Genomic DNA, 25429 nt, shown 5'->3' on the forward strand with positions numbered 1-25429 from the left:
TCAGGAGGAAAATTTGTAAGAAACTGAAGGTAATCAGGAACTTCTGGAACATCCTGAAACTTCATGAAGTAGATGCAGGCCAAGAAAGGGTATAACAAAAGAAAAAACAGGTTTCAGAGAAAAGGCTTATGCCGAAAAAGCATAAATAAACGTCATGTGAGGAACGAACAATGATGAACCGTTATCACATCATGAACAGTTCATTCTAAGGAGGCAGCAGAGTGGATACTCACAATGAATGAAGAAATTAGCTTCTTGAAGAATTATGACACTTGGAAATTGGTTGAGCTGCCATCTGGTGTAATTCCTGTAAATAACTAATGTGTATTTAAAAAGAAGATAGCTGGTGAGAAGCAGCTCATCTAGTTGCAATGGGATTTAGTCAAATTGAAGGTGTAGGTTATAACAAAATGTATGCTCCTGTTCCAAATTTCAAAATGATTCATCTACTGATAACAGCCAGTACTGAGACAAATTGGCATATTGATCAGTGTGATGTGAAGAGTTCAGATCTGCATAGCATATTAACCCTTAACTACTACGGTCATTCACAGGAACACAATTACTATGGAGGGGTCTCCCAGACCGCATTTTTTTATTTTATATATCAAACCAGAATTCTGCTGAATATTTATAGTTTCTTGACCTCCTGTCGTTCATTGCACTTCTTAGAGGTGCTCTTTGTAGAAATTTGATATTTTTAAACAATGCAGTATTTTAAACACTTCGACAAAACAAAGTAAAATTTTGAGTATATTCTTATTTTATGAGATACAAAAATAACAGCAAACAGTTAGCTCTCATCTCACACACAGATTTTCATCAGAGGGATTATATTCCAAAATTGGCACTTTAACTAGGTGGAAAAATCCAACATGGCTGACGATAGCTTGTGTGCATGTGCGAAGTCAACTTTCAGTTTACGACTCATCTTTGCAATGTAGAGCAAATATTTGAGTCCATAAGTCTACGAATGGAGAAACTTTGTCACATTTTACTTCTAAAACTACAAGTAAAAACTAAATATGTGTTCTCATGTGCCACTGAATCATACTTTAGTCAATTTCCACCTGCAAACACTTCACACAGACCTTCCTGGAACACTTCAAACAAATCAAAACACCACACTGTTGACACGGATATCTTCTTTTCCTCTTCAGACGAGGAGGGCAAAAGACACACGTTTTTCAATTTTCGAAATCTTCTTTTGGTGTCTGTAGCTCATCTTGTAAGTGAAGTATTCTTCTGATAGTGTCACTCAACTCTCTTGTCACTCAACTCTCCTTGTCTGTCGACTTGACAAATAAGCTGCACACCTTTGGTCGAGACAGTCCACACCACCTTTTCTTGTGTTATAAAACAGGATGATCTCAGGTTTTCCTGATTCAAGATCATTGTTTACTGAATGGTGCACAGAAGAAATCAGTATTGCAGCTTTGAACTTCTTGAGCACGAAGGAAACCAGAGTCATGTCTTCTGTAAAACCATAAACAGATGTCTTCACACAATTTTTCTTATTAGGTAAGAAGTTCTGTGGGATCTCCCCTTTTGTTCTTTTTCAGCATACCAACGTATGTAAGACCTTTTCTTGAAAATTCATTGACTAGTTCTACTGATGAGTACCAGTTGTCACCTGTAACATTTCTCCTTCCATTTTCATTGGGTTTCACCAATTGAAGAACAGCCTGTGTGGAAACACTGTGACCTTTCTCATGGCTCGGAAGGGTGTGACCGTCGCTGCCTTTTCCAGAATAAATTTATGCATTGTACAAGTAATTTGTACAAGCGTCAGTCAAACACTGAACTTTCAGGCCATACTCTACCAGTTTGTTTGGCATGTACATTCTTTAAACCCACACTTTCCACAAAAAGGAACAAGCATTTCACTGACAAATACTGTTGCACCTACAGAGTAGCAAAGTTGACTGTTTTCAGTGAAACGCAAAAAGATTTGTGAAATTACTGCTGATTTGTCTATTTTCTTTCTTTCCACCCGATCATCTGGATTGTCAAATTGTACTGCAGACAATAAAAACAGAAATCTTTCACTGCTAACAGTGCATCTGAAAACATCTCTGCCTGTTCCATCAGTTGCAAACAAGCTCTAAACAGACTAATTCCCCGACATGAAAATGGCTGACTACACTAACAGAACAATTAGAGCCTTCAGTTCAATGACATCAACATCTTGTAGATAGGATAAGTGCTCATTGGTATACTGTGCTCTAAGCTTAGATATTTTCAGATTTGTCCATCAAATGATTTCGTCTAGAATATCTGGTGTAAAGAACAGTTTCCATACCTCCAAAACAGCAGGGTTTTCTCCAAGACTTTTCACCATCTGTTGCAGTCCAGGTAGGGACAAAGTAATGGGTGAAATGACTGACATTCAATACATTTTGACAGATAAGAATCAAGCAGACTTGTTAACAGAGCCATCATTGGAAGAAGATACTACATTCGAAATGATACATGTGGTTAATTTTAGAGGGGGTGAGTCTTTAGAAATAAACAGATGGAGAAGAGATTCTTTATTTATTTCATTCATTTCATTTTTATGACGCGACTGAATTGTCTTTGGAGTTATTTAAAAAGACAATCAAAGTGTTGTTACTCTGTTACTGTTTTGTTGCTGAATGCAGTGGTAGGACACTTTTATTCCACCACAACAGTATCTTTTATGGTTGACCAACAAAGATGATTTTTGTCTTTTGAAGTCAATCATTTCAGCAGAAAAGGGAGACTGTGAAACTGTTTAACAGATAAACATATGTTCTTGCAAACTTTTTTGTACTTCTTTCTGAGGTCTACAGTTCAGTACTAAATAAAATGATTTTACCCAATAGTTTAGGCAACCTATTGCAAGACAATGCAAAGGAAGCCCACTTTCTTCCGACTTTACTTAAAATTATCGCAACTGCTTATTAACGTTACCTAAATTAGCTAAATATATACTTAAAACGTCTGTCAATGAATATATGTGTGAATTAAAAAAAGAAAAAAGAAACACGTAAATCGCATACATGAAAAATATTCCACATCATAATTTTGTGTTTTGTCTCAGAAAGTGCTTGTGAGAACGTGGGGATAGTGCTTCGATCATACCACGTCCACTAGTAAAGTATAAAATTTAAAAAGCATAAAATAAAACTTAAATTAAAAACTGAAAAATGACACGAAGACCTCTAAAAACTAACAAAATAGTATGTATTGCCCCTTTAAGTTTAATATAAGAAGTAATATTTTGATCCAAGCCTCATCACATTGGAGTACCACTTAGTAAATAAAATAAAAACTGAATACATCTAAAAATGATAAAGTATGAAACTCAGATACAAGTAAGCTACATAGGCAATGTAGTCAAATATCAAAACAACAATATGTTATCACTTAATTAATATAGTCCAAACAATTCGCAATGTAGGCACAACCATCAGTGATGCTTGCCCTCACGTGACTGCCTGTTCAAGTTCCCACACCTGGCCATGTCTCGTGTGCCACATACTGCACACTGCGCAACTTGTGTTCAGGGTTTAATGAAGTTTGAGTTAATATGCTATCATCAAACCACTGCAAGGAACAGGCCTCATAAATTAGATTTATGCACGAAACTAAGTTCGTATGTAATTATGTACAAATACAATATAAAATAAATAGGTAACTCTATATTCTTTAACAATATTAGGCTACTAAAAGAAAGATTGGTTTTCATATTTTATATAATAAGTAATTATAATTTCGCAAGCTAATTTTGAGGTGTGGTTGTGGGACATGCAAAACCTGATGCCAAAAGGAAGAGGCTTATACCCAGCAATAATGAAATTATACCATTTTAGAAAGGATAGCTGCTGTTAACTTCTCTCTCTCTCTCAATTTTTAGCAGCCCCACATGGGACGATGCTTGGATCAAAATATTAAACTTAAAAGTGCAAAACGTATTTTTTGAGAGTGGTTTTTTTTTTTAATGACTGTAAACATTCACTGCTCACTGACTTTCTACAACATGGCGCGACAATTAACACACAGCAGTACGTGGCCACTTTGCAAAAATTTGTGTGTAAGGAATGTTAGCGGATGGCATCTTTCTGTTTCAGATAATACCTGCCCGTGTTGCCGAGGTTGCTTCAATTATGCTGCAGAAGTTTCACTGGGAAGCCCTTACACATTCTCCATACAGTCCTGCGCTCTCCCCATGCAATTTGGAGCCATGGGGAAAGACATTTGTGGCCACTGACTTGCTTCTGCCGAAGATGGGCACACTTGGGGTACAATCATGGTTGCCTATGCAACCACAAACATTTTTCCATGAACGCACAACTGTTTTGTCTCGTGTTGAGTTAAATGTTTTAACATTTATGGTAACTGCTTCTGAAATAATAAACAGTTTACTTACTTTTTTCCCTACCTGTCTCATTTTTACCTGATTGTGCCTTATTCATATGAGGACACACATTCTCAATGACACTACAGTGAAAATGAGCTGCTTAATGAAGCAAGGAACTAGAATGAAAGTTTCAATCTGCAGCAGAGTGTGTGCTGATATGAAAATTCCTGGAAGATTAAAACTGTGTGCCAGACTGAGACTTGAATTCGAGACCTTGCCCGCAAAAGGAAAAGGTCCCAAATTCGAGTCTCGGTCTAACGCACAGTTTTACTCTGTCAGGAAGTTTCAAACAAGGAACTACTTTGGAATTTTCCATAGATCTAAGATTGTGATAAGTGGAACTGTGCATCACAGAATAGTGAGTGGCAACTGTCTATACAGGATAAATTTGTGTGTTTCAGACTCACAAAACAGTAAATACAAGCACCCCCAGGTTGATAAAGTGTTCTTAGGCTTCCAGAAGGTATTTGATGCAGTTCTGTCACCTAATGAAAAACTACGAGCACACAGAACATCACACCAACTGTGTGATTGGATTGAAGAGTTTCTAGCAAAGAGAATACACCATATCTTCTCATCAAAGTGAAGCCTTCAACCATGAATGTAACTTTGTGTATATCCTAAGAGAGTGTTACATGACCTTTACTATATACATACAGTGACATTTCGTGAATGATCCTTTTGTACACAGAGAAGTAGCAACACCAGAATTTTTTAATGGAAGAAGATCTGGGTGTAATCAGTGTTTACTGCAGTGATTGGTAATTGGCCCTTAACATAAATAAAGTATCATGCATAAATAAGCAGAAAAACCATTTATTATACGATTACACAATTGTAGAACAAATCCTTGGAAGGAGTCACATCCATAGAATCTATAGAAGTAGGCATATGGAGCAATTTACAATGGAGTGACCACATAAAAGTAATTGCAGGTATGGAAGGATCCTCACAAAACAGGCAGCTGACAGAACATTTGTTCGACCAAGACATTAATACTGCTCATTAGTCTGTCATCCATACAAGGTAGGATTGATTGAGAAATTAGATAATATCCAAAGAAACGCAAAGTGTTTACTGACAGGTTCCTTTAGCAAGTACGTTTAGTACATGCAAAAGTGTCAAGGAGATGCTCAGTCAACTGTAGTGGCAGATGCTGCAAGAAAGGTTTTCTGCACCACACCTATGCTTATTATTTAAAGTCTAGTCATGTGATGTATCAAGCCAATTTTGTGAGTGGACTGAGGATTTCTTGCTAGGGAGGACACAGCATGTTATCTCAGACGGAGAATCAATGACAGATGTGTAAGTAACATCAGGTGTTGAGATCCTTGCTATTCATGTTGTATAATAATGACCTCACAGGCTATAGTAATAGCAATCTCATACTTTATTGTAGATAATGTAATTGTCTGTAATTAAGTACTGTCTGAAAAGATCTGCACAAATATTCAGTGGGGTCTCAATAAGATATCATTTCAAAGTGCTGCAAAGATTGGCGTGTTCAGAAATGTAAAATTGTGCACTTCACAAAATGAAAAATACGTAGTATCCTATGGCTACAATATCAACAAGTCACAATTGGAATTGATCAACTCGTACAAATATCTGAGTGGAACAATTTGTACGAATACGAAACAGGATGATCACATATGCTCAGCTGCAGATAAAGTAGGTGGCAGACTTTGGTTCACGGGTAAAATATTAAAGAAATATAATCAGTGTACAAAGGAGATTGCTAACAAAACACACTTGTAACGCAGACCAGAATATTACTCTGTATGGGACCCATATCAAACAGGACACTCAGGGGATATTAAACGTATGCAGAAAAGGGCAGTACGAGTGACCACAGGTTTGTTTGACCCCACAGGGGATTATCATGGAGATGCAGAAGAAACTAAACTGATAGATGCTCGAAGATAGATGCACACTGTCCTGAGAGAGCCTACTTGAGAAGTTTCAAGAACCAGTTTTAAATGATGAGTCTAGGAAAATCACTCATCTCCTATGTATTGCACTCATAGGGATCAAAATGACAAAATTTGACTACCATATTTACTCGAATCTAAGCCGCACTCGAATCTAAGCCGCACCTGAAAAATGAGACTCGAAATCAAGGAAAAAAAATTTCCCGAATCTAAGCCGCACCTGAAATTTGAGACTCGAAATTCAAGGGGAGGGAAAAGTTTTAGGCCGCAGCTCCAAATCGAAACAAAGTTGGTCCATTGTAATATAAGACACAATTTAGGTCGAATGAATGACGATACAGCTACAGTAGTTTGGTTCGAGTCGTAAGCTTAGCAGTTAAGCTTTACCAGGTAGCTATTGCTATGCGCCAGGCGCTCCGTCCGTATTTATACGGGTACCCTTCCTTTTGCACGTGCTTTGTCTGGTTTAAATCGTTTGCTTATTTTGCTTTGATCTCATAAGTGTCGTTTTCTTTGTTATAGGTGTTTACGTCACTCTAAGCTGAAAATGCATTACTGAACTGTGTCATGCTTGTTAGTCGCATTCTGATAGTGCGTGTTTACAGCTTGCTTTTGTGCGTGCAACCGCAGCTTAGAAAAAAAGAGGAATCGTCTCATTAGCGAAACAATGGCAAGAGACTGCTATTTTTTGTTACTTACACCACTGCTTTCTTTGATAATGATAAGCAAGAAGCAAGAACCAAATAATAGACTGCGTATGATAAATGATGTTCTGAACGAGAGTGTAGCGAAAATTTTTCTCCGTTTGAAAATCTTTGCTGGCGTCTCTTTAGTACATTACATTCTGCACAGAAATTAGAGTCATCTTAGATTTAAAAATCTAGTCAGTTGCCGTGCTTCACTTCTGACTGTATCACTATTAGACATAAGAATAATACGAATATAAACATGACACGATACGTATACTCTTCCGCGTTTACTGTTGTCTCACTCTAGTTTCGTAGTTTATTAGGCAGACAGGATTTAAATTAGATAGCAGCAAACACGAAAGAATACATGGCAAAATGTTTATATTCGTATTATTCTTATGGTGAAGAGAATACTGCATGTGATTCACAATTCATCAAGTTCCTATTAGCAACCATCTCTTCTCACAGGTAGGAAAAAATTCAGAACGTGGAGTTGGCCATATTGACAAACATCCCAAACAGTCTTGCCAGTCGGATTTTCGTAGTACGTTGAAATGCTGCTACATTCGAAGATGAACAATACGGAATTTGTATTTACTTCGTTGGATAATGTATGAAAATGCAGTGGTCAAAACTCGAGGCGGAGAAGAAAAGCTCGTCTTCAACCCTTTTTTTTTTTTAAAACACGCAGAGGTTTTGGCGCCAGTATTTATCTTTGTGCCTACAAAGCATACCTGTGTAGCGCTACGTATATTCGATGGCAGAAGTTAGTTGTGGCGGCGCATTTCAACATTTTTCAGAACTTCCGCTTGCTTTGCACTCGATTCTAAGCCGCAGGCGGTTTTTTGGATTACAAAACCGGGAAAAAAGTGCGGCTTAGATTCGAGTAAATACGGTAAGTGCACGCAGAGGTGTGTAAACAATTATTCTTCCCGCAATCCATGTGTGAGTGGAAAAGGAAGTAGCCATAGTAACTGTTACAATGGGAAGTACCCTGCACTTCACAGTGGCTTGCATAATATAGATGTAAATGTGATTTACTGTTCAATTTCCAAGATCATACATTCATAAAAGAGTCAACCAACATATTATTTCCTCCTGCGTATATCTTGCAAAAAGATCACAAATCTAAAATTAGACAGGTTCAAGCTCACACAAAGACTTATCAAGAATTGTTCTTCCCATGAAACATTCTCGAGTGGAACAGGAAAAAGAGGGGCCATGAATCATAATGTTACACAAATTACTCCTTCACACACCAGAAATTGGCTTACAGAGTCAAGATGTAGATGCATATCAGTATGCTACTTTGAGTGTAATGTTCTTGGACATAAATATGTTCATCAACATTAAGTTTCAGCCACAGGATGGCCTACACTTGAATATATTGGGCTCTAAAATTGTAGTAAATTTTTTAATAACACTAGTGAAATTATAAAAAATAAGGGACACTAACGTTTAGCAAAAGGAGTGATCATTTAAATGCGTATGTGGAACCAGGGTTAAAATTAAAGGAGTCAGAATATTAACTCAAACGAAAGGGCATGTCACTAACATGCCTCATGTCAAACTGCAGGAGCACAGCCAGGAAACAAACAGAATTCAGTAAATTAGTTGAGGGAACTGAGTCTGATGTGATACATGTAGAATACTGGCTGAAATAGAATACTGGAATAGGAAGTTTTTCTAGAGGATGCCATGGATTCAGGACAGACAGAGAAGGTACGAGCAGTGGTGGGGTATTTATTGCAGTACACAAATCGTATTAATGTCAACAGTCTTTCTGCAATAATGTCAATGAAATCCAAGGCGTACAGATCACCAGTTGTAAGAGGGGAATATACAGGGAAGGAAATGGGATGACATTATATTTGAAAAATTGTTGGACTGTGGCAACCTCACTGAAAAGGACAGAAGTGTAATTACTGGGGGAGATCTAAACATGCCAGGAATGCACTGCGAGGAAAAGTGCACTCACATGGCTGAAATCAAATTGTAAAAAATTTACTGAATCTTTTCCTTATAAAGCCTGGTGATATATGGCATAAAGGGAGCAGTTTAATCTCTCATTTTGCAAGTGTAAATTCATTCACTCTATAGCACAGTAGTTGCTCATTTGTTTTAGTCTGAACACAAGTGTCGGTTCTATATGCATATGTAGATCTTCTTGGTGAATCTAGATGATGAAGTCTTCTTGGGTTATCAGACCAGTCAAGGCATCATACTGCGCCAACATTCCAACAAGTTTCCTACCTGTCATCTTCAGGCGAAGTATCAGGTTCATGTCCTCTCTGGATTTTTACAGTCACAGGATGCAGGATCCTCTGCATCAGTAGTGCCAATCGCGTGCCTCCAGAAGAAGGGCCGCAGCCTGTGCTACGAGGTGTATTGCGGCCGGTGTTGGCGGGGGAGGCATGGGTGGTGGCAGCTATCTTAGTTGACAGTGTTAGCATGGCCTCATCTCCACAGCCTCTTTAAAGATCAAATCCCAGAACCTGTTCACCCCGCACAGCAGCTTTGTTTGTTCCAAATCAAACTTACGGTTTTCACTGAGACACTCTTCTGCAACAGCAGATTTCTCCTTATGTGTTCTGAGCAGCGCTGCAATATATGCTGCTGTGTCTGGCCAATGTATTGTTTGTCACACTGGCAGCTGATGCTGCAGACTCAAGGTGTCTGTATTCCTAGCATATCCTTCACTGAGCCCAGCATCTTCTTGATTTTGCCCAATGAGTGAAAGATAGTTTTAATGTTGCTCTTTTCTAATATACTGGCAATCCTTGTTGCCACTGGTGGCTGAGCATTACAGAAGAAATGCAAAGTTCTTAGTGTCTTCTTCACATATGTTCTCTCTCTTCTTCTTGCTTGGTTGGAAAGCGCACCTCGTCTGTGTCTCAGAATAAAAGTCCCACAAAATGTTTTTCTCAAGTGTTGCAGTTTGAAAGGTAGACTCTCATTGTCACATATGTCTCGTGCTCTGTACACCAATATGGTGAGCACGGATTTGTGTTGACCTGGATAGTGGCAGCTATTGGTGTTAAGGTACAGGTGGGTGTCTCTCTTCTTCCTGTAAACTAAATGACCTAACATGAAGTCAGTCTTCTCCTTTATCAAGTTGTCAGCGAAAAGTTGGCATGTGTTTTCTTCCATCTCTGTGGTGAATTTAATATTGTCATGTATGCTGTTGAGGTAGTTAAGAAATTCTTGTAGATTTTCATTGCCATGCCCCCAAATCACGAATGTGTCATCCATGTAGGGGTAGAACACCTTTCGATTCAGGCGCACCACTTCAAGAGATGTTTCTTTAAAGTGTTCCTTGTACAAGTTTGTGATACATGGCACCAAAGGGGGAACCCATGGCAACTCCCTCTATCTGTTGGTAGAACCGGCATTTAAAGCTGACTGCAGAATGATTCCACTGCTGCCACCTCTCATTTTGTGTAAGGACCACTAAGATAAGATATGAGAAATTAGGGCTCATACAGAGGCATATACACAGTCAAATTCCCCTCACTCTATCTGCAAGTGGAACAGGAAAGGTAACAACTAGTAGTGGTACAGGGTACCCTCTACTATGTACCATATGGAAGCTTTCAGAGTATGTATGCAATTGTAGATTTAGATAAGTGAAGTGTGGTTAGAGAGTATAAGGCACACGAAAAGCATAGGGAGAACAGTTATCGTATATCGCAAAGAAAATGTGGAGGAATATAAAAGTTTTTAGCTGAGATTTTCAATCAATGGTTAAATACAGCAAATGATGTTAACACACTGTGGTCAGAACTAGTGCAGATTGTATTAGTATGTGAAGCAAAGTATGTTTCACAAAAAGTTGTAATGCTATCATCTGAACCAGTTTATTATACCAGAACAGGAGAATTAAAAAATAAACATGAGAAAGCAGAGGAATAAGATCAAGGAGATAGCAAGATCGGTCTGGGAGCCACAGAGGAGGAGTTAAATAATGTTAAGACAGAAGCAAAAAATGTTTCCTGGAAAAGCTGATTCTATGAGGGTGGGTTATCAAAAGAGGTAGAGAAGCATGTTTTGAGTATATAAGAAGCCATAAAGGCATGCAAAGCACTTATGGACACACAAATGTGGGGCAGTCAGGCCAGTAAGTCATGGGCGTCACACCCACATCAAACAAACACATGGCAGCCTAGGTGCCCACCTCAATAGCACGTGCTGGTAATGCTGTCGATGTGGGCGCTGCCGTTGCTGGTTCTATGCTCCCAAATGTTTGTTTGGCATGGGTGTCAACCCATCATTGACTCGTCAAACAGTCATGTACTAATGTTTGCATAATTATTTGGTGGCACCTGAAGATCAAACTCTAGGTTTCAAATCCAGTCAAGCAATAAATAAGAATTTACAGGCAACCGAAGCAGATTTTTTATTCTTTAAAAAAAAAGGTGCCCCAGTTTCAGCAAGGTACATAATGGGAGACTATAGATTAACAACTAGTGTCCCACAAATGATTAATAAATTATAACTGGAAAGTCCCATACAAACAAGATATGCCAAGCATATGTGGGTGAAGATGCATGGGAAAATATGAGGCAAAGTCCGGTCACTGACAGAGTGTATCAGGGAAGGAAAGAGCATTGGTACAAAATTAATAGGAGATATGCTCAGTTTTTTTCCAGAAAGTGTTAGCAAATTTAAATACTTGGTCTAACAGCAGCAAAACACCAAATATAATGGACAACAGGAAAAGGATAAATTTAGTTTAAGTAAATTATTGTATATTAGAGATATAATTTAATTAATTAATATAAAAATGTCATGTCCATCATCTTGGCAACAGTCATATTTGTGTATAAATAAATATGTCCTTTTCTATCTGCTAATTATGTGGAATAACGCTGTGAGATGAATTATACCATTCTACCTTACCACATGCAGCTCTTACACAAACATTTTGAGTAAATCTATAACAAAGACATAGATAATACAGTATCACAAATTATCTTTTTTTTACTATTTTTATTAATTGGTAGTACTTCAGCATGTTTTAGTCTATCAGGGGAAACTGTTCTCATCAAAAGACTGGTTGATGACTGTATGAGGGAAAGAAAATGTGCAATATTATGATAGACTATTTTTCATTATGATCACTACGTCTTTCATGACAGATTTGTGTATTAACTACTTTCACTGCATTACTTACATCAAGAGGGAACCTCGTTTTACCCTACTGAGTTCAAAACTGTTTGGTACATTATGATTTATCACACTAGAGTTAAGATACACAGTAAAACTTACAACTTGGGCAATTACCCTTTATCATAAGGAGACTTGTATTTGGTGGTGAGCAGTCACCCACAATATCTGTGACGTCACTGAAGGATTCACTTACAGCACTGAGATCTGTAACAGCTCTACCATAAGTCAAAGGTTTAGAGGAACATTATCACTTAATTTCATTGCCAACATCAAATCTTACAACAGATCAAACTCTTTTTTTTTCCCTTTTCACATTTGAAATGAATATATATTTTGCAGTACACTTCCCTAGTTTAACTAGTATGTCAATTTTTTAAAACTTTTTTTTACAGAAATAAGAAACACTGGATTTCACTTAACTTTTTTCTCCAAGTGCAGTTTCTTCTTCTAAATGAACAATGCTCCAATTCCTTCTGTCACTCATAATCTACTTTTATGAGATTTACTATGTACTGCTGTATTCGTGGAACATGCTCATGAATTCAGTTGTGAAGTTATTTTAGCTGTCACATCTTGAAGTCTATTTGTTGACTGGCTATGTAGTAGGCTCATTTTTGAATAAAAATCTCCACATTTTCTTGAGTGAAGATCCAACATCTTTGATGGTGCAATCAGGATTTAATGTTTATAAGATTGCAAAAAGAACGCCTTCTCTAGTACTCCCACAGTTCGAATAAATTTTTCTGTTGCACTGTATTATAACTTCTTACAATATTATCCACACATACTGAAATAATTGCAGATACTCTGGTACATTTCTTAAAATTTAGATTTAGACCATTTGCAGCCATCAGGTTCTTTAACCGTAAAGCAACCACTTTACATAAATATATGAAATTGTGGATATTTTATCAGCCATTTTTTCTTCTTCTCCTTTAAGTCTCACTTGATTAAATGGTGGGCCTGTGACTTTACAAACTGTTTCATTTAGCCCAGATACACCAATAAAGTCCCTGATTACATCTCTAGGAAAAACTTTGCATCCTTTTCAGATACTGCAACCATTTAACCTTTGTTAAAATCTCATTACAATTTCCTTGGTATTAACATTCAAGTGTACGTTTTGACAATATGACATTGAACTCAACATCTGCCATGTGCAATGGCACTTAGTTAATCATCCCCTAATGCTATGAAGAGCCCAAAGAAACTTTGCCACACCAACTTTTGGAACCAATACTTATTAAAATCAATCAATACTTATTAAAATCAATGAATAGTAGAACCGATTTGAATAATTACGACTTACAAGTAAGTTACAAATACACTAGGTGCTTTATTTTAATATTTTTTTGCTGTATAGTTGAACGAGATGAATAAAAGATGAAATGTTAGGGACATTATTAGCAGTTGGTAAAGAAGACAAGTGGTAAGGGTATTAGGGAAGGTGGAAAGGAAGACTGTTAACAGGGAAGTAGGGGGAGCATATAGTATGATAGCTCTGATTTCTTTGAAGTTAGCAAATAACATAAAGAAAAAAACGAACAGAAGTGGCAGAGGAAAGCATAGAGATACCTTACACTCAAGATAACAATGGAATATAAATATCAGAATTTGTTGTTCAAAACTTAGAAAGTCATAAACTTGATGAGTAATTAGGGTTTAATCTTACATATAAAAAACCTGGTAGACATTGGACAGCACACATAAAATTGACTAAATAGTCTAATACAAAACTACATCTTATATTCAGCCTAATGACTAGAATAAGTTTGAAATTTCTTAGTGTGATGTAACTAAATATGATTTAAAATTACAAAACATATTTTTAAAAGATGTATATTACAACAAATACTTACCACCATCCATGACTTTCTTGTGTACACTTAACAGTGATTCAGTCTGCTCTTCATCGAGCTTTTTGTCACTTTTGGTATTCTTTACCTTTTTATTACTACTGCCTCTAGAACCATCACTGTCAGCGTCACTTAAGTCAGCTTTGAAATTTAATGATTTCTTTTTTATGGACTTCAAGGAAAGCAGTCTGTAAAAAGTTATAAAAATCAGTGCTGACCAAAATAAATGATGTAGGAAGTCTGCAATAATTAGAATTTAATTTATTAGCAACTTGAATGCAATGCAACTCTTAAGTCAATACAGTTAAGTGCATAGAAAAAGCAACTTTCCACTGAGATTGCATTTGTGCCATTTTTTTAGGACACTCTCAGTATGGTTTGGTTTGCAAATTCAAAGATTTGAGGTTCACTCTTTGTTTGCTCCATGGTTTTTTTCTCATATTTAACACGTTTTGCTACTTAGACAATGCTTTGTGAATATAAAAGATTGCCGAACTATAAGGCAGCATGGATTTCATTGCCCAACAACTGGTTGGGCATGTCAGTAATCTGGATGTTTGGGGAAGATAACAGCATGTCCTCTGCAATAAAGCTATGCAGATTCCATATAAACATTTTTTTCCATCATACCTATACTTTTTTCTGAACTTACAGTATCTAAGATATGCATGAAAGGATATTAAATGTATCAAACTGTAATAATGATGCTAAACAATTGTTATAACAACAATTGATATCATCATCATACATGACAAAAAGACCAATTAATATCAGCACTGAGAAGGTCCTAATTTTCAACTTTCTAAAAGTTTAGCTCCCATCCCTGAATTTATTTAAAAAAAAAAAAAACCCTCTGTAAAAATTTTAGCTCAGTCAAACGACTGAGACATCTAGAATTTTATTTTTAAAGATTTTTTTTTTAATTTTGTATGCAATAATTCAAAAATCCTACCAACATAAATCTATACGACTTTTCATAATTTAATTAGCATTTAATGTTTATTTCCAGTTACAAGTGGTTTGGTACTTCTAAGTTAATATGAAAAATCACCATATGTTTGAAATGTGAAATACGTTATGCGAGTTTTCTGGTACTAGTTGATAAATCTTTACTGTTATTATCAGGCTTGACCAATGAACTGTAAGTTATTCAACGTCTATGACAGCTTTTCTGACTCTTCAGCACACTAGTGCTGTGAGAACCCAGCAATTTGTAACAGATTTCTGTATCAAAGCATGACCCTTGCAAGAAGTACTAGAAGATGCCAAACTTTCCTGGAATATAGTGCAAGAAACATCTTTTCCAGTCCTAGTGTTGTACGATGAGAATACCAAACCCGCAGTTATAGGATGAGTGCAGATCTAGCGCAAATTCAGTAATGTCCTAAAAAGTGATCACACATGCTTCCTATGTACTCTCCCAGTCTAAGATGAATTACTCTACTATCCTTAGAGTTGTTTGGGCCATTAACAAGTTCCATCCATATTTATTTTGCAAATGATTCACCATTGTGAAAGTCCATCATTCCCTATGCTGGCTGACTGTCATGAAGAAACGGTCAAGTTGACTAGAGAGATGGCCCCCTGAGGTTTCAAGAGTATCGCCCCACAGCAGTACACAAAAGCCTGATGCAAATACAAGGAAGCTAACTGCCTTTCAAGGAACCCTTCATGTAATACAGCAGCATGGATGAAATTTGAGTTGTCATTGCATTAAATGACACTGTTGCTAACTTGAGGGAAGGTCCGCCACTGCTAAAAACTACAGAAATCTTGACAGAGGAGGAACCAGCTAATGGGGAATTGCAATTAACAGATGGAGCATTATATAAAAGGAAATATTGTCCTGATGGGTAGCTTGTCATCCAAGGTCATCTACATTAACCCAGATAACCCTGACGTCCTTTTGGAAGGACGACGCAACTCACTGTTGAAATTATTTATTTTTGCGAATAACGCATTTTCCAACGGACTGTGGCACATTGTTATGTGAAGTAGGCAGTGTCATTTGCGCACTGCGACAGTCAATTTGACGTTGTCGTTCATAGTGAGTGATAAACTGTGTCTTGAAAATAGGGCCGATTTTACCTTGGACGAACTGACTGACCTTATCATCGATGGGTATGTATATTTTCTTTCATATTGCGTCAATAATTCTGAAACTTGTCGTATAATATCTTAAAGAATTAACCTATATTATTTATGGGTTCATATTATGATTGAAAGTTTTTGTCAGTTGTAATTCAATAATGTTTTCAACCGTCCTTCCAGAAGGACGTCAGGATAATATGTTGTCATTTTGTATTCACAGAAAGCGATGTACACTTATTGAACTTTTGGACATGTTAGAATCAAAAGATGAGGAAATACCTAATACTGGTGTGAATGTAATATTACACCTCCTCTAAATTCAACTGATGACGTAACAGATGAAGATTCGAGTGCTGAAGAAAATCCAAGTGTAGATAAATTACCAGCAAGTCAGCTCAATGCTACTGCGCTACATGACCTAAAAGAGAGGGGCGTGGAAGCAACAGGAACAATAAGAGGAAACAGAGTTAAGAATTATACTCTATCATCTGTAGATAAAATGATAAAAGAAAATAGAGGATCATATTAAATTTGTTCTGACTCAGCATCCGGGATTTCCATTGTACGTTGGAATGACAACAGTGTTGTTACTATAGCCACCAACTTCGATAGAGTCCAACCACTACGCTCTGTACCAAGACGTTCCAGTGAACAAAAGAAAAGGATTAGCATGCTTCAACCTAACTTATTACACTCCTACAATACTCATATGGGAGGCGTAGATCGAGCTGACCAAAATGTATCCCTATATGGATGCTCCATAAAATGGAAAAAGTGGTATTTCCCGATCATTGCACATTTTATAGACATTGCAGAGCAAAATGCCTGGGATCTTTACAAGCACAACGAAGAACCCATAGATCATCTGACATTTCGTCGTCGCATTTTCACTGCAAATCTTGAAAGTAACAAAAGAGTCACTACCAGCAGAGGACGTCCTAGTAAGAGGGCAAAACTAGATTCTAGGTTTGATGGAAGAAAACATTATGTTGCTGAATTACCAATGGTCGAGATAACAAAAAGAGAAGAAGCAGCCGAAATGTCGAAATGGCCACAAAAAAACTACTACTATGTGCGTAAAATATGACGAACCACTACATGTTTGTTGCTTTTTGTCTTATCATACTAGTGCATAAAATATGTGTATAGGGTATTTTCTTTGTTTTTGTATTTATTAGCTGTTTTAGCCCATAATTCAAATTTATTTATGTTTATTTGAAAGTATAAAAACCAAAACAAGTTCATTGTGCAATGTCACATACTTTAAAAACATGTTCCCTTATTGTCCTGACGTCCTTCTGGAAGGACGCCCATTTTTGGAAATACCAAATAAAAATAAATACTCAAAATTGTTTTTACTTTCTTCCTTACAACCTTGTAAATGAATGTAGATAAGATATAAATCAATTTTGAAAAAAAAATAATTCAGGACTATCTGGGTTAAACTAACCTAAAGTATTCCCATGATGCTCCAACATCTGGTCACCTGGGGTTCGTGAAGGCACCAGACAGAATCTGATGCAGGCATCACTGACCAGGTCTGTGCCAATGTGTTAGACACTATGTGAGCCGCTCAGGAATGCCAGTGACAGAACAAGTGCCATAATTACTTCCACAACAGCTATATTATCAGTTGTGCAGAGCCATTCGACCAGATCAGAATCAACCACTTGGGTAAGTTCACGTCACGAAGATGAAAAATGCTAATCATGCCATGACAAAAGTTGTGCCAACTGCCAAAGCTAAGAAAATTGTAAGGTTCCTGCTAGAAGACTTCATTTTGAGGAACAGAGTACTCCATTTGATGATCTCTGATTGTGAAAAAGTTTTCCAATTGAGACTAGTACCAGGAGGTAATTTCACATTGCGACATCACCCACAAAATGTCGACTGCCTACCACCTGTTGACAAATGATGTCAGAGAGCACTTTAATATGGCATTGGCAGATCCACTCTCAATGTATGTCGACGCAAAACAGTGTATCAAACAGAGGTTTGGATACAATACTGCATGTCATGACATTCACATACAAGACAATGAAGCGACTTCCTACAGGCTGCACGCCATTCTGTCTGCTACCTGGATGTGACACCAAAACAACAATGGATACACTATCCCCATTTCAGCCAAATGATACTCAGGATGACTATGTGAAACTCTTCATCACCAGGATTGAAGACACAAAGGAACTGACTTACATAAAGTCCCTAGATGTCCAGGAGAAGGACTGAGGGCAGTTTAACACCCTGCACCAGCCATTAAGATACAGCCCCAGACTTCTGGTAACGCTTTTACGCTTTTCAGGGGTGACATATGAAATGGAGGATTATGACTGTTGAAAAAGACAACAAAGTACAAAGCTCCTCTGTATGAAGCTATAAAACAGTCCAGAGGCACAGATCAAAGCTGGGGCTTTTTATTCGAGAAAACTGAAGGCCCACTCAATGAACACACAGCTTGATGGGAGAGGTTGCTCTCAACGCTCATCATAATGAAGGGGATGAGACAGCATGAACCAAATGTGGGATTCTCCGATGCTACCATACAGAGAATCACTGATAAGATCAATAACTAAGATGCTGTAGTCAGCTCCAATGAGAACTTCTGATGAAACAGTGGGTTACTGTTTCTCCAGAAAAGGGAACAATGTCATGAGCTGTGCTGCACGCAAATATGGAATACCAGTTTGCATCCCTGCTGGTGTGCTGCAGGTCATCATTTCAAATCCAATCAGTATTAATTTTTTTCTCCTTCATAGTTGTTACCACCGCAGAGAATTTATTAAAAGATGATGACATTTTCCACTTTTGCTGTATTAATTTTATTTGTTCACAACTAGTTTCAGCCTTTTAGTCCATTCTCAAGTGATTTTATGTTCCTGTAGTAGAAAAGTATGTCTTACATGCTGAAATGTCAGCATCCTGAAATGTGTGTTTTGTATTCATTTTCGTCCACAAATGGTGTCTTGTAGGGTTGACAGCCAACTGGAGTGAGCAGTAACCTGGCATGTGACATAGAGGATGCTGAGAACACGGAAGAGTGATAAGGTGGGGAGGAGGTGGTAAAACATGGTTAGGATGGATGTAGAACATGGTGAGGTTAGATATAGGTAAACATGGTGGAGGCAGGAGGGAAAACATGGTTCTGCAAGGGGAACCACTGAGAGAATAGTAGAGGGGGAAGGTGGACAATGCAGTGTAAGAGTAGTTAAGGAGGTTGAGGACAATGACTAATAAAAACTGGTGGTCATCAGCAATTCTAACACTTCCAATACCTGCCAATCATTCTGCACTAAATATACCTCCTTGTAAGCTGGTCACCTTCAAAGCACATCTGCAGTGACAAGCTGTTCCTTCACCAGTAAACTGAAAGCCATTCTACAGGCTTTAGAAAGTGACACTATTTTCACAACTTTGTCTAAGAACAGACAACCCGTGCTTATCTCTGTATAGACTAAATATTCCTTGGTCACATACTAAGCAGCAATAAAGAAGAGCTCCCATCATCGCTCAGTTCCATCCATGATTTCGACCACTGAATGACAATCCATGATGTGGAAAACTGAATGACATTCTCCATCAGCACTGAGTGAAGCTCTAAAATGAGGTATATCCTCCCCAATACCATTGCTAGAGTGCTATTCCCCTGCATTCCGAACATACACACATCTTTGTCCATTCTTATGCTGATCTTTCTTCCCAGCCTATTGCCATATGGTCCATATCCCTGTGAAGACATGTCTTTATATTCACACAACTATACTATTGCAGACCTATCACTAGTATTATTTTCCCCATCTGCACGAATCTAAGCAACCACATAATCTACCAGCTATGCTACAAACACTGCATAACAGTCTACTTCCAGCTGACCATGAATAAACTGCCTACTGTCAGTGAATGAGTTTGCCCCATTGGACCATCCAATTAGAAAACATGTTTCTCAACCCCATTAGGTACTCTGAATTGTGCAGGTGACAAATCACTCAATATATCTTACATTCTCACATTCCTCTGGGTTCAATATTTATCAGTCTCTCTACCACTAACTGTCTGTAGCTCCTCTCTTCGTCTCACTGCATTTCGCTCTCCTTGATACCCTGCTACTCTCACACTCCATCTGTTATATTTATGCACCAACCCTTTTCTTCATTACCATCCTTCTCTTTCACACTTCTCTGGTGTTAAGACCTCTCCTAATTGGTGAGAAATTGTATCTCCTAACATACATAATAGTATTCCACCCTAGATTTTTCATCAACTGATCAGCCACTATAAAATTTGTCATGAGGGTAAAAATTTCATTAAGCTATGTTAATAGTAAACTGCAAACAGAATGAGGTATTTGACTGTTTTCTGGAAACTGTCGTAAATGATTAATTATGTCATTTTATGATCTAACATGCTTTTCCCCTCTTGAATTTCAGTATTCTTTTATAAAAATGGAAATGAAATTCAAATAATTAAATGTCCGCTGAAACGCTCCATTTGAGTCATGTGATGCCTGTGACATCACTGGCTAGCTCACTGCTCCTGCCATCATAGTGCTATCTCCTACCGTCATATTGCTAATTCACAGTGATTGCTTGTTTTGGAATTTATGGTTTGGAAAATGGGTTACAAAAGGTGTGTCTTACCATATTGTACAAAAACTCCTGAAAAGTTGTTTTCAATTGTTCCAGAGACTGAGAAGATGCGTAAAATGTAGTTGCACTGTATCGGCAAATTGCCTCCACATCGAGGCACAAGTTCACTAGCTTAATTAAAAATGTGTTTCACTGTGATATTAACATTAATTTATCTCCAAGATATGCTCTCCCACTGTTACAACAAAGGATAGTGTCATTCAACAAAATTAAACTCGAAGTGTCATTTTACCTAACTACACCTCAAGTATTTGGCAGCTCCACTGTTACAGCGGTAAACTGTCGAGATTTATAAGAGGATGTCCATAGAACGCTGCTTCAAATCTAAACAGAATGAACATTTTAACTTATCTGTAAAATGACTCGACAGTCCTCCCATACGAAAATCAAATCACATTTACAAAACTTCACCACACTGATCAGAAATAGAATAATATCATGTCTTCCTTGCTGCTTACATTTGCAACATTGTTCACACATGTCACTTTCAAAAAGATATTTTCTTGTTAATGTGACCACACACTTTTTACTTTATTAGAAACAATGTTTTTATCTTCACAATGTCTGCGTATTATCCTTACTGTTTAATTTTCACTGTTTCATCATCTTATCGGTACATAAAGATGAAGTAGGTCTGCTTCAGACGCTAATGTTGGTTTACACTCAAAAATATCACAGCCTATATGTTTGTGTTACCTGCGTGTTGTACATGCTTTATAACTTTCTGTACAACTCCACTGTCCCACATATCATTGTACTGTGGAGGTATGATGATATCTTCAGTAGCAATGCTATCCAAAAAAGTGACTTGTTTGTTTGCAAGGTAAACGCATTTATCCTCTGTTGTCTGTTTCTCAGACTAAGACTAATGTGAAGCTATATATAATACATCCCACAGTCAAAAAACTGTTACAAACAGTTCTTGCTAATACTATTTTCATATTTCATGTAAAACTTTTTAAAATTTATGACCCTTCCAGGATTCAAACATGTGATCTCTTTCAACGCATTTGAATGCGTTATCCACTGCGCCACAGAAGAAAGGACGTGTGCAGTATCTCTGGTGAGTGCCTTCTACATAGGATATCAGCATTAAGTTTTGCCAAGAATAATTTTGTTGTGCTTTGGACCATAGCTCATGCCTGACAGTCGACAATCTAGATGTAATATATGCACCCATTTGCAAAAGTTCTACAATTCCTTAGTTTTGAATGAGTTTAATGATGCAGGGAGCAGAGAAAAGAATGTCTGTCACTGCACATATTGCCACTCTAAATGGGTGGCGCATAAACTTCCGCAAGGCTTCCACTATCTGCATTCACAAAAATCCTTTATATTGTTACTTAAAAGTTGTAGTTGCATTTTCCATCACTAAATAGATAAATTGTTTGTAGTAAAAGTATGTAAAAACTTCATAATTTTGGATAACGCTCTTATAACACACGTATAGCTTCGTCTTACTCCTAGCCTTTGATGTCACCGGAGAATCAGCCAGTAACAGAGCGTTGTCGAACATGTGACCAGATCTTGATATTTAATGATTTTTAAGTTTTAATTACATAAAAACAACAGACATTTTGTGAGAATGTTGACTGTAAATGCTATAATCAATCAGAATAATGACAGTCCAAACTGTATTGTAAACATAGGAAAGTAGCCTATTATAAGACTGATGTTTTACCTTTAAGGTTGCATTCTGTGTCTTTCAATCAAGTGTCATCTACATCTACATCTACATCTACATTGATACTCCGCAAGCCACCCAACGGTGTGTGGCGGAGGGCACTTTACGTGCCACTGTCATTACCTCCCTTTCCTGTTCCAGTCGCGTATGGTTCGCGGGAAGAACGACTGTCTGAAAGCCTCCATGCGCGCTCTAATCTCTCTAATTTTACATTCGTGATCTCTTCGGGAGGTATAAGTAGGGGGAAGCAATACATTCGATACCTCATCCAGAAACGCACCCTCTCGAAACCTGGCGAGCAAGCTACACCGCGATGCAGAGCGCCTCTCTTGCAGAGTCTGCCACTTGAGTTTATTAAACATCTCCGTAACGCTATCACGGTTACCAAATAACCCGGCGACGAAACGCGCTGCTCTTCTTTGGATCTTCTCTATCTCCTCCGTCAACCCGACGTGGTACGGATCCCACACTGATGAGCAATACTCAAGTATAGGTCGAACGAGTGTTTTGTAAGCCACCTCCTTTGTTGATGGACTACATTTTCTAAGCACTCTCCCAATGAATCTCAACCTGGTACCCGCCTTACCAACAATTAATTTTATATGATCATTCCACTTCAAATCGTTCCGCACGCATACTCCCAGATATTTTACAGACGTAACTGCTACCAGTGTTTGTTCCGCTATCATATAATCATACAATAAAGGATCCTTCTTTCTATGTATTCGCAATACATTACATTTGTCTATGTTAAGGGTCAGTTGCCACACCCTGCACCAAGTGCCTATCCGCTGCAGATCTTCCTGCATTTCGCTACAATTTTCTAATGCTGCAACTTCTCTGTATACTACAGCATCATCCGCGAAAAGCCGCATGGAACTTCCGACGCTATCTACTACGTCATTTATATATATTGTGAAAAGCAATGGTCCCATAACACTCCCCTGTGGCACGCCAGAGGTTACTTTAACGTCTGTAGACGTCTCTCCATTGATAACAACATGCTGTGTTCTGTTTGCTAAAAACTCTTCAATCCAGCCACACAGCTGGTCTGATATTCCGTAGGCTCTTACTTTGTTTATCAGGCGACAGTGCGGAACTGTATCGAACGCCTTCCGGAAGTCAAGAAAAATAGCATCTACCTGGGAGCCTGTATCTAATATTTTCTGGGTCTCATGAACAAATAAGGCGAGTTGGGTCTCACACGATCGCTGTTTCCGGAATCCATGTTGATTCCTACATAGTAGATTCTGGGTTTCCAGAAATGACATGATACGCGAGCAAAAAACATGTTCTAAAATTCTACAAGAGATCGACGTAAGAGATATAGGTCTATAGTTTTGCGCATCTGCTCGATGACCCTTCTTGAAGACTGGGACTATCTGTGCTCTTTTCCAATCATTTGGAACCCTCCGTTCCTCTAGAGACTTGCGGTACACGGCTGTTAGAAGGGGGGCAAGTTCTTTCGCGTACTCTGTGTAGAATCGAATTGGTATTCCGTCAGGTCCAGTGGACTTTCCTCTATTGAGTGATTCCAGTTGCTTTTTTATTCCTTGGACACTTATTTCGATGTCAGCCATTTTTTCGTTTGTGCGAGGATTTAGAGAAGGAACTGCAGTGCGGCCTTCCTCTGTGAAACAGCTTTGGAAAAAGGTGTTTAGTATTTCAGCTTTACGCGTGTCATCCTCTGTTTCAATGCCATCATCATCCCGTAGTGTCTGGATATGCTGTTTCGAGCCACTTACTGATTTAACGTAAGACCAGAACTTCCTAGGATTTTCTGTCAAGTCGGTACATAGAATTTTACTTTTGAATTCAATGAACGCTTCACGCATAGCCCTCCTTGTGCTAACTTTGACATCGTTTAGCTTCTGTTTGTCTGAGAGGTTTTGGCTGCGTTTAAACTTGCAGTGCAGCTCTCTTTGCTTTCGCAGTAGTTTCCTAACTTTGTTGTGGTACCACGGTGGGTTTTTCCCGTCCCTCACAGTTTTACTCGGCACGTACCTGTCTAAAACGCATTTTACGATTGCCTTGAACTTTTTCCATAAACACTCAACATTGTCAGTGTCGGAACAGAAATTTTCGTTTTGATCTGTTAGGTAGTCTGAAATCTGCCTTCTATTACTCTTGCTAAACAGATAAACCTTCCTCCCTTTTTTTATATTCCTATTAACTTCCATATTCAGGGATGCTGCAACGGCCTTATGATCACTGATTCCCTGTTCTGTACATACAGAGTCGAAAAGTTCGGGTCTGTTTGTTATCAGTAGGTCCAAGATGTTATCTCCACGAGTCGGTTCTCTGTTTAATTGCTCGAAGTAATTTTCGGATAGTGCACTCAGTATAATGTCACTCGATGCTCTGTCCCTACCACCCGTCCTAAACATCTGAGTGTCCCAGTCTATATCTGGTAAATTGAAATCTCCACCTAAGACTATAACATGCTGAGAAAATTTATGTGAAATGTATTCCAAATTTTCTCTCAGTTGTTCTGCCACTAATGCTGCTGAGTCGGGAGGTCGGTAAAAGGAGCCAATTATTAACCTAGTTCGGTTGTTTAGTGTAACCTCCACCCATAATAATTCACAGGAACTATCCACTTCTACTTCACTACAGGATAAACTACTACTAACAGCGACGAACACTCCACCACCGGTTGCATGCAATCTATCCTTTCTAAACACCGTCTGTACCTTTGTAAAAATTTCGGCAGAATTTATCTCTGGCTTAAGCCAGCTTTCTGTACCTATAACGATTTCAGCTTCGGTGCTTTCTATCAGCGCTTGAAGTTCCGGTACTTTACCAACGCAGCTTCGACAGTTGACAATTACAATACCGATTGCTGCTTGGTCCCCGTATGTCCTGACTTTGCCCCGCACCCGTTGAGGCTGTTGCCCTTTCTGTACTTGCCCAAGGCAATTCTAACCTAAATAACCGCCCAGCCCACGCCACACAACCCCTGCTACCCGTGTAGCCGCT

At 38.1% G+C, this 25429-nt stretch overlaps 1 protein-coding gene across 1 annotated transcript in view; it reads right to left on the minus strand.

The window, feature by feature from the left end:
- LOC124605988 (transcriptional regulator ATRX homolog) overlaps window positions 1–25429 on the minus strand; it is a 493634-nt gene that overhangs the window by 360765 nt on the left and 107440 nt on the right. The window contains exon 10 of the mRNA XM_047137952.1: window positions 14033–14217. Coding sequence (XP_046993908.1) covers window positions 14033–14217 — 185 coding nt within the window. The remainder of the gene's footprint in view (window positions 1–14032; window positions 14218–25429) is intronic.

This window comes from Schistocerca americana, chromosome 3, assembly GCF_021461395.2.
Source record: "Schistocerca americana isolate TAMUIC-IGC-003095 chromosome 3, iqSchAmer2.1, whole genome shotgun sequence".
Lineage (NCBI taxonomy): Eukaryota > Metazoa > Arthropoda > Insecta > Orthoptera > Acrididae > Schistocerca > Schistocerca americana.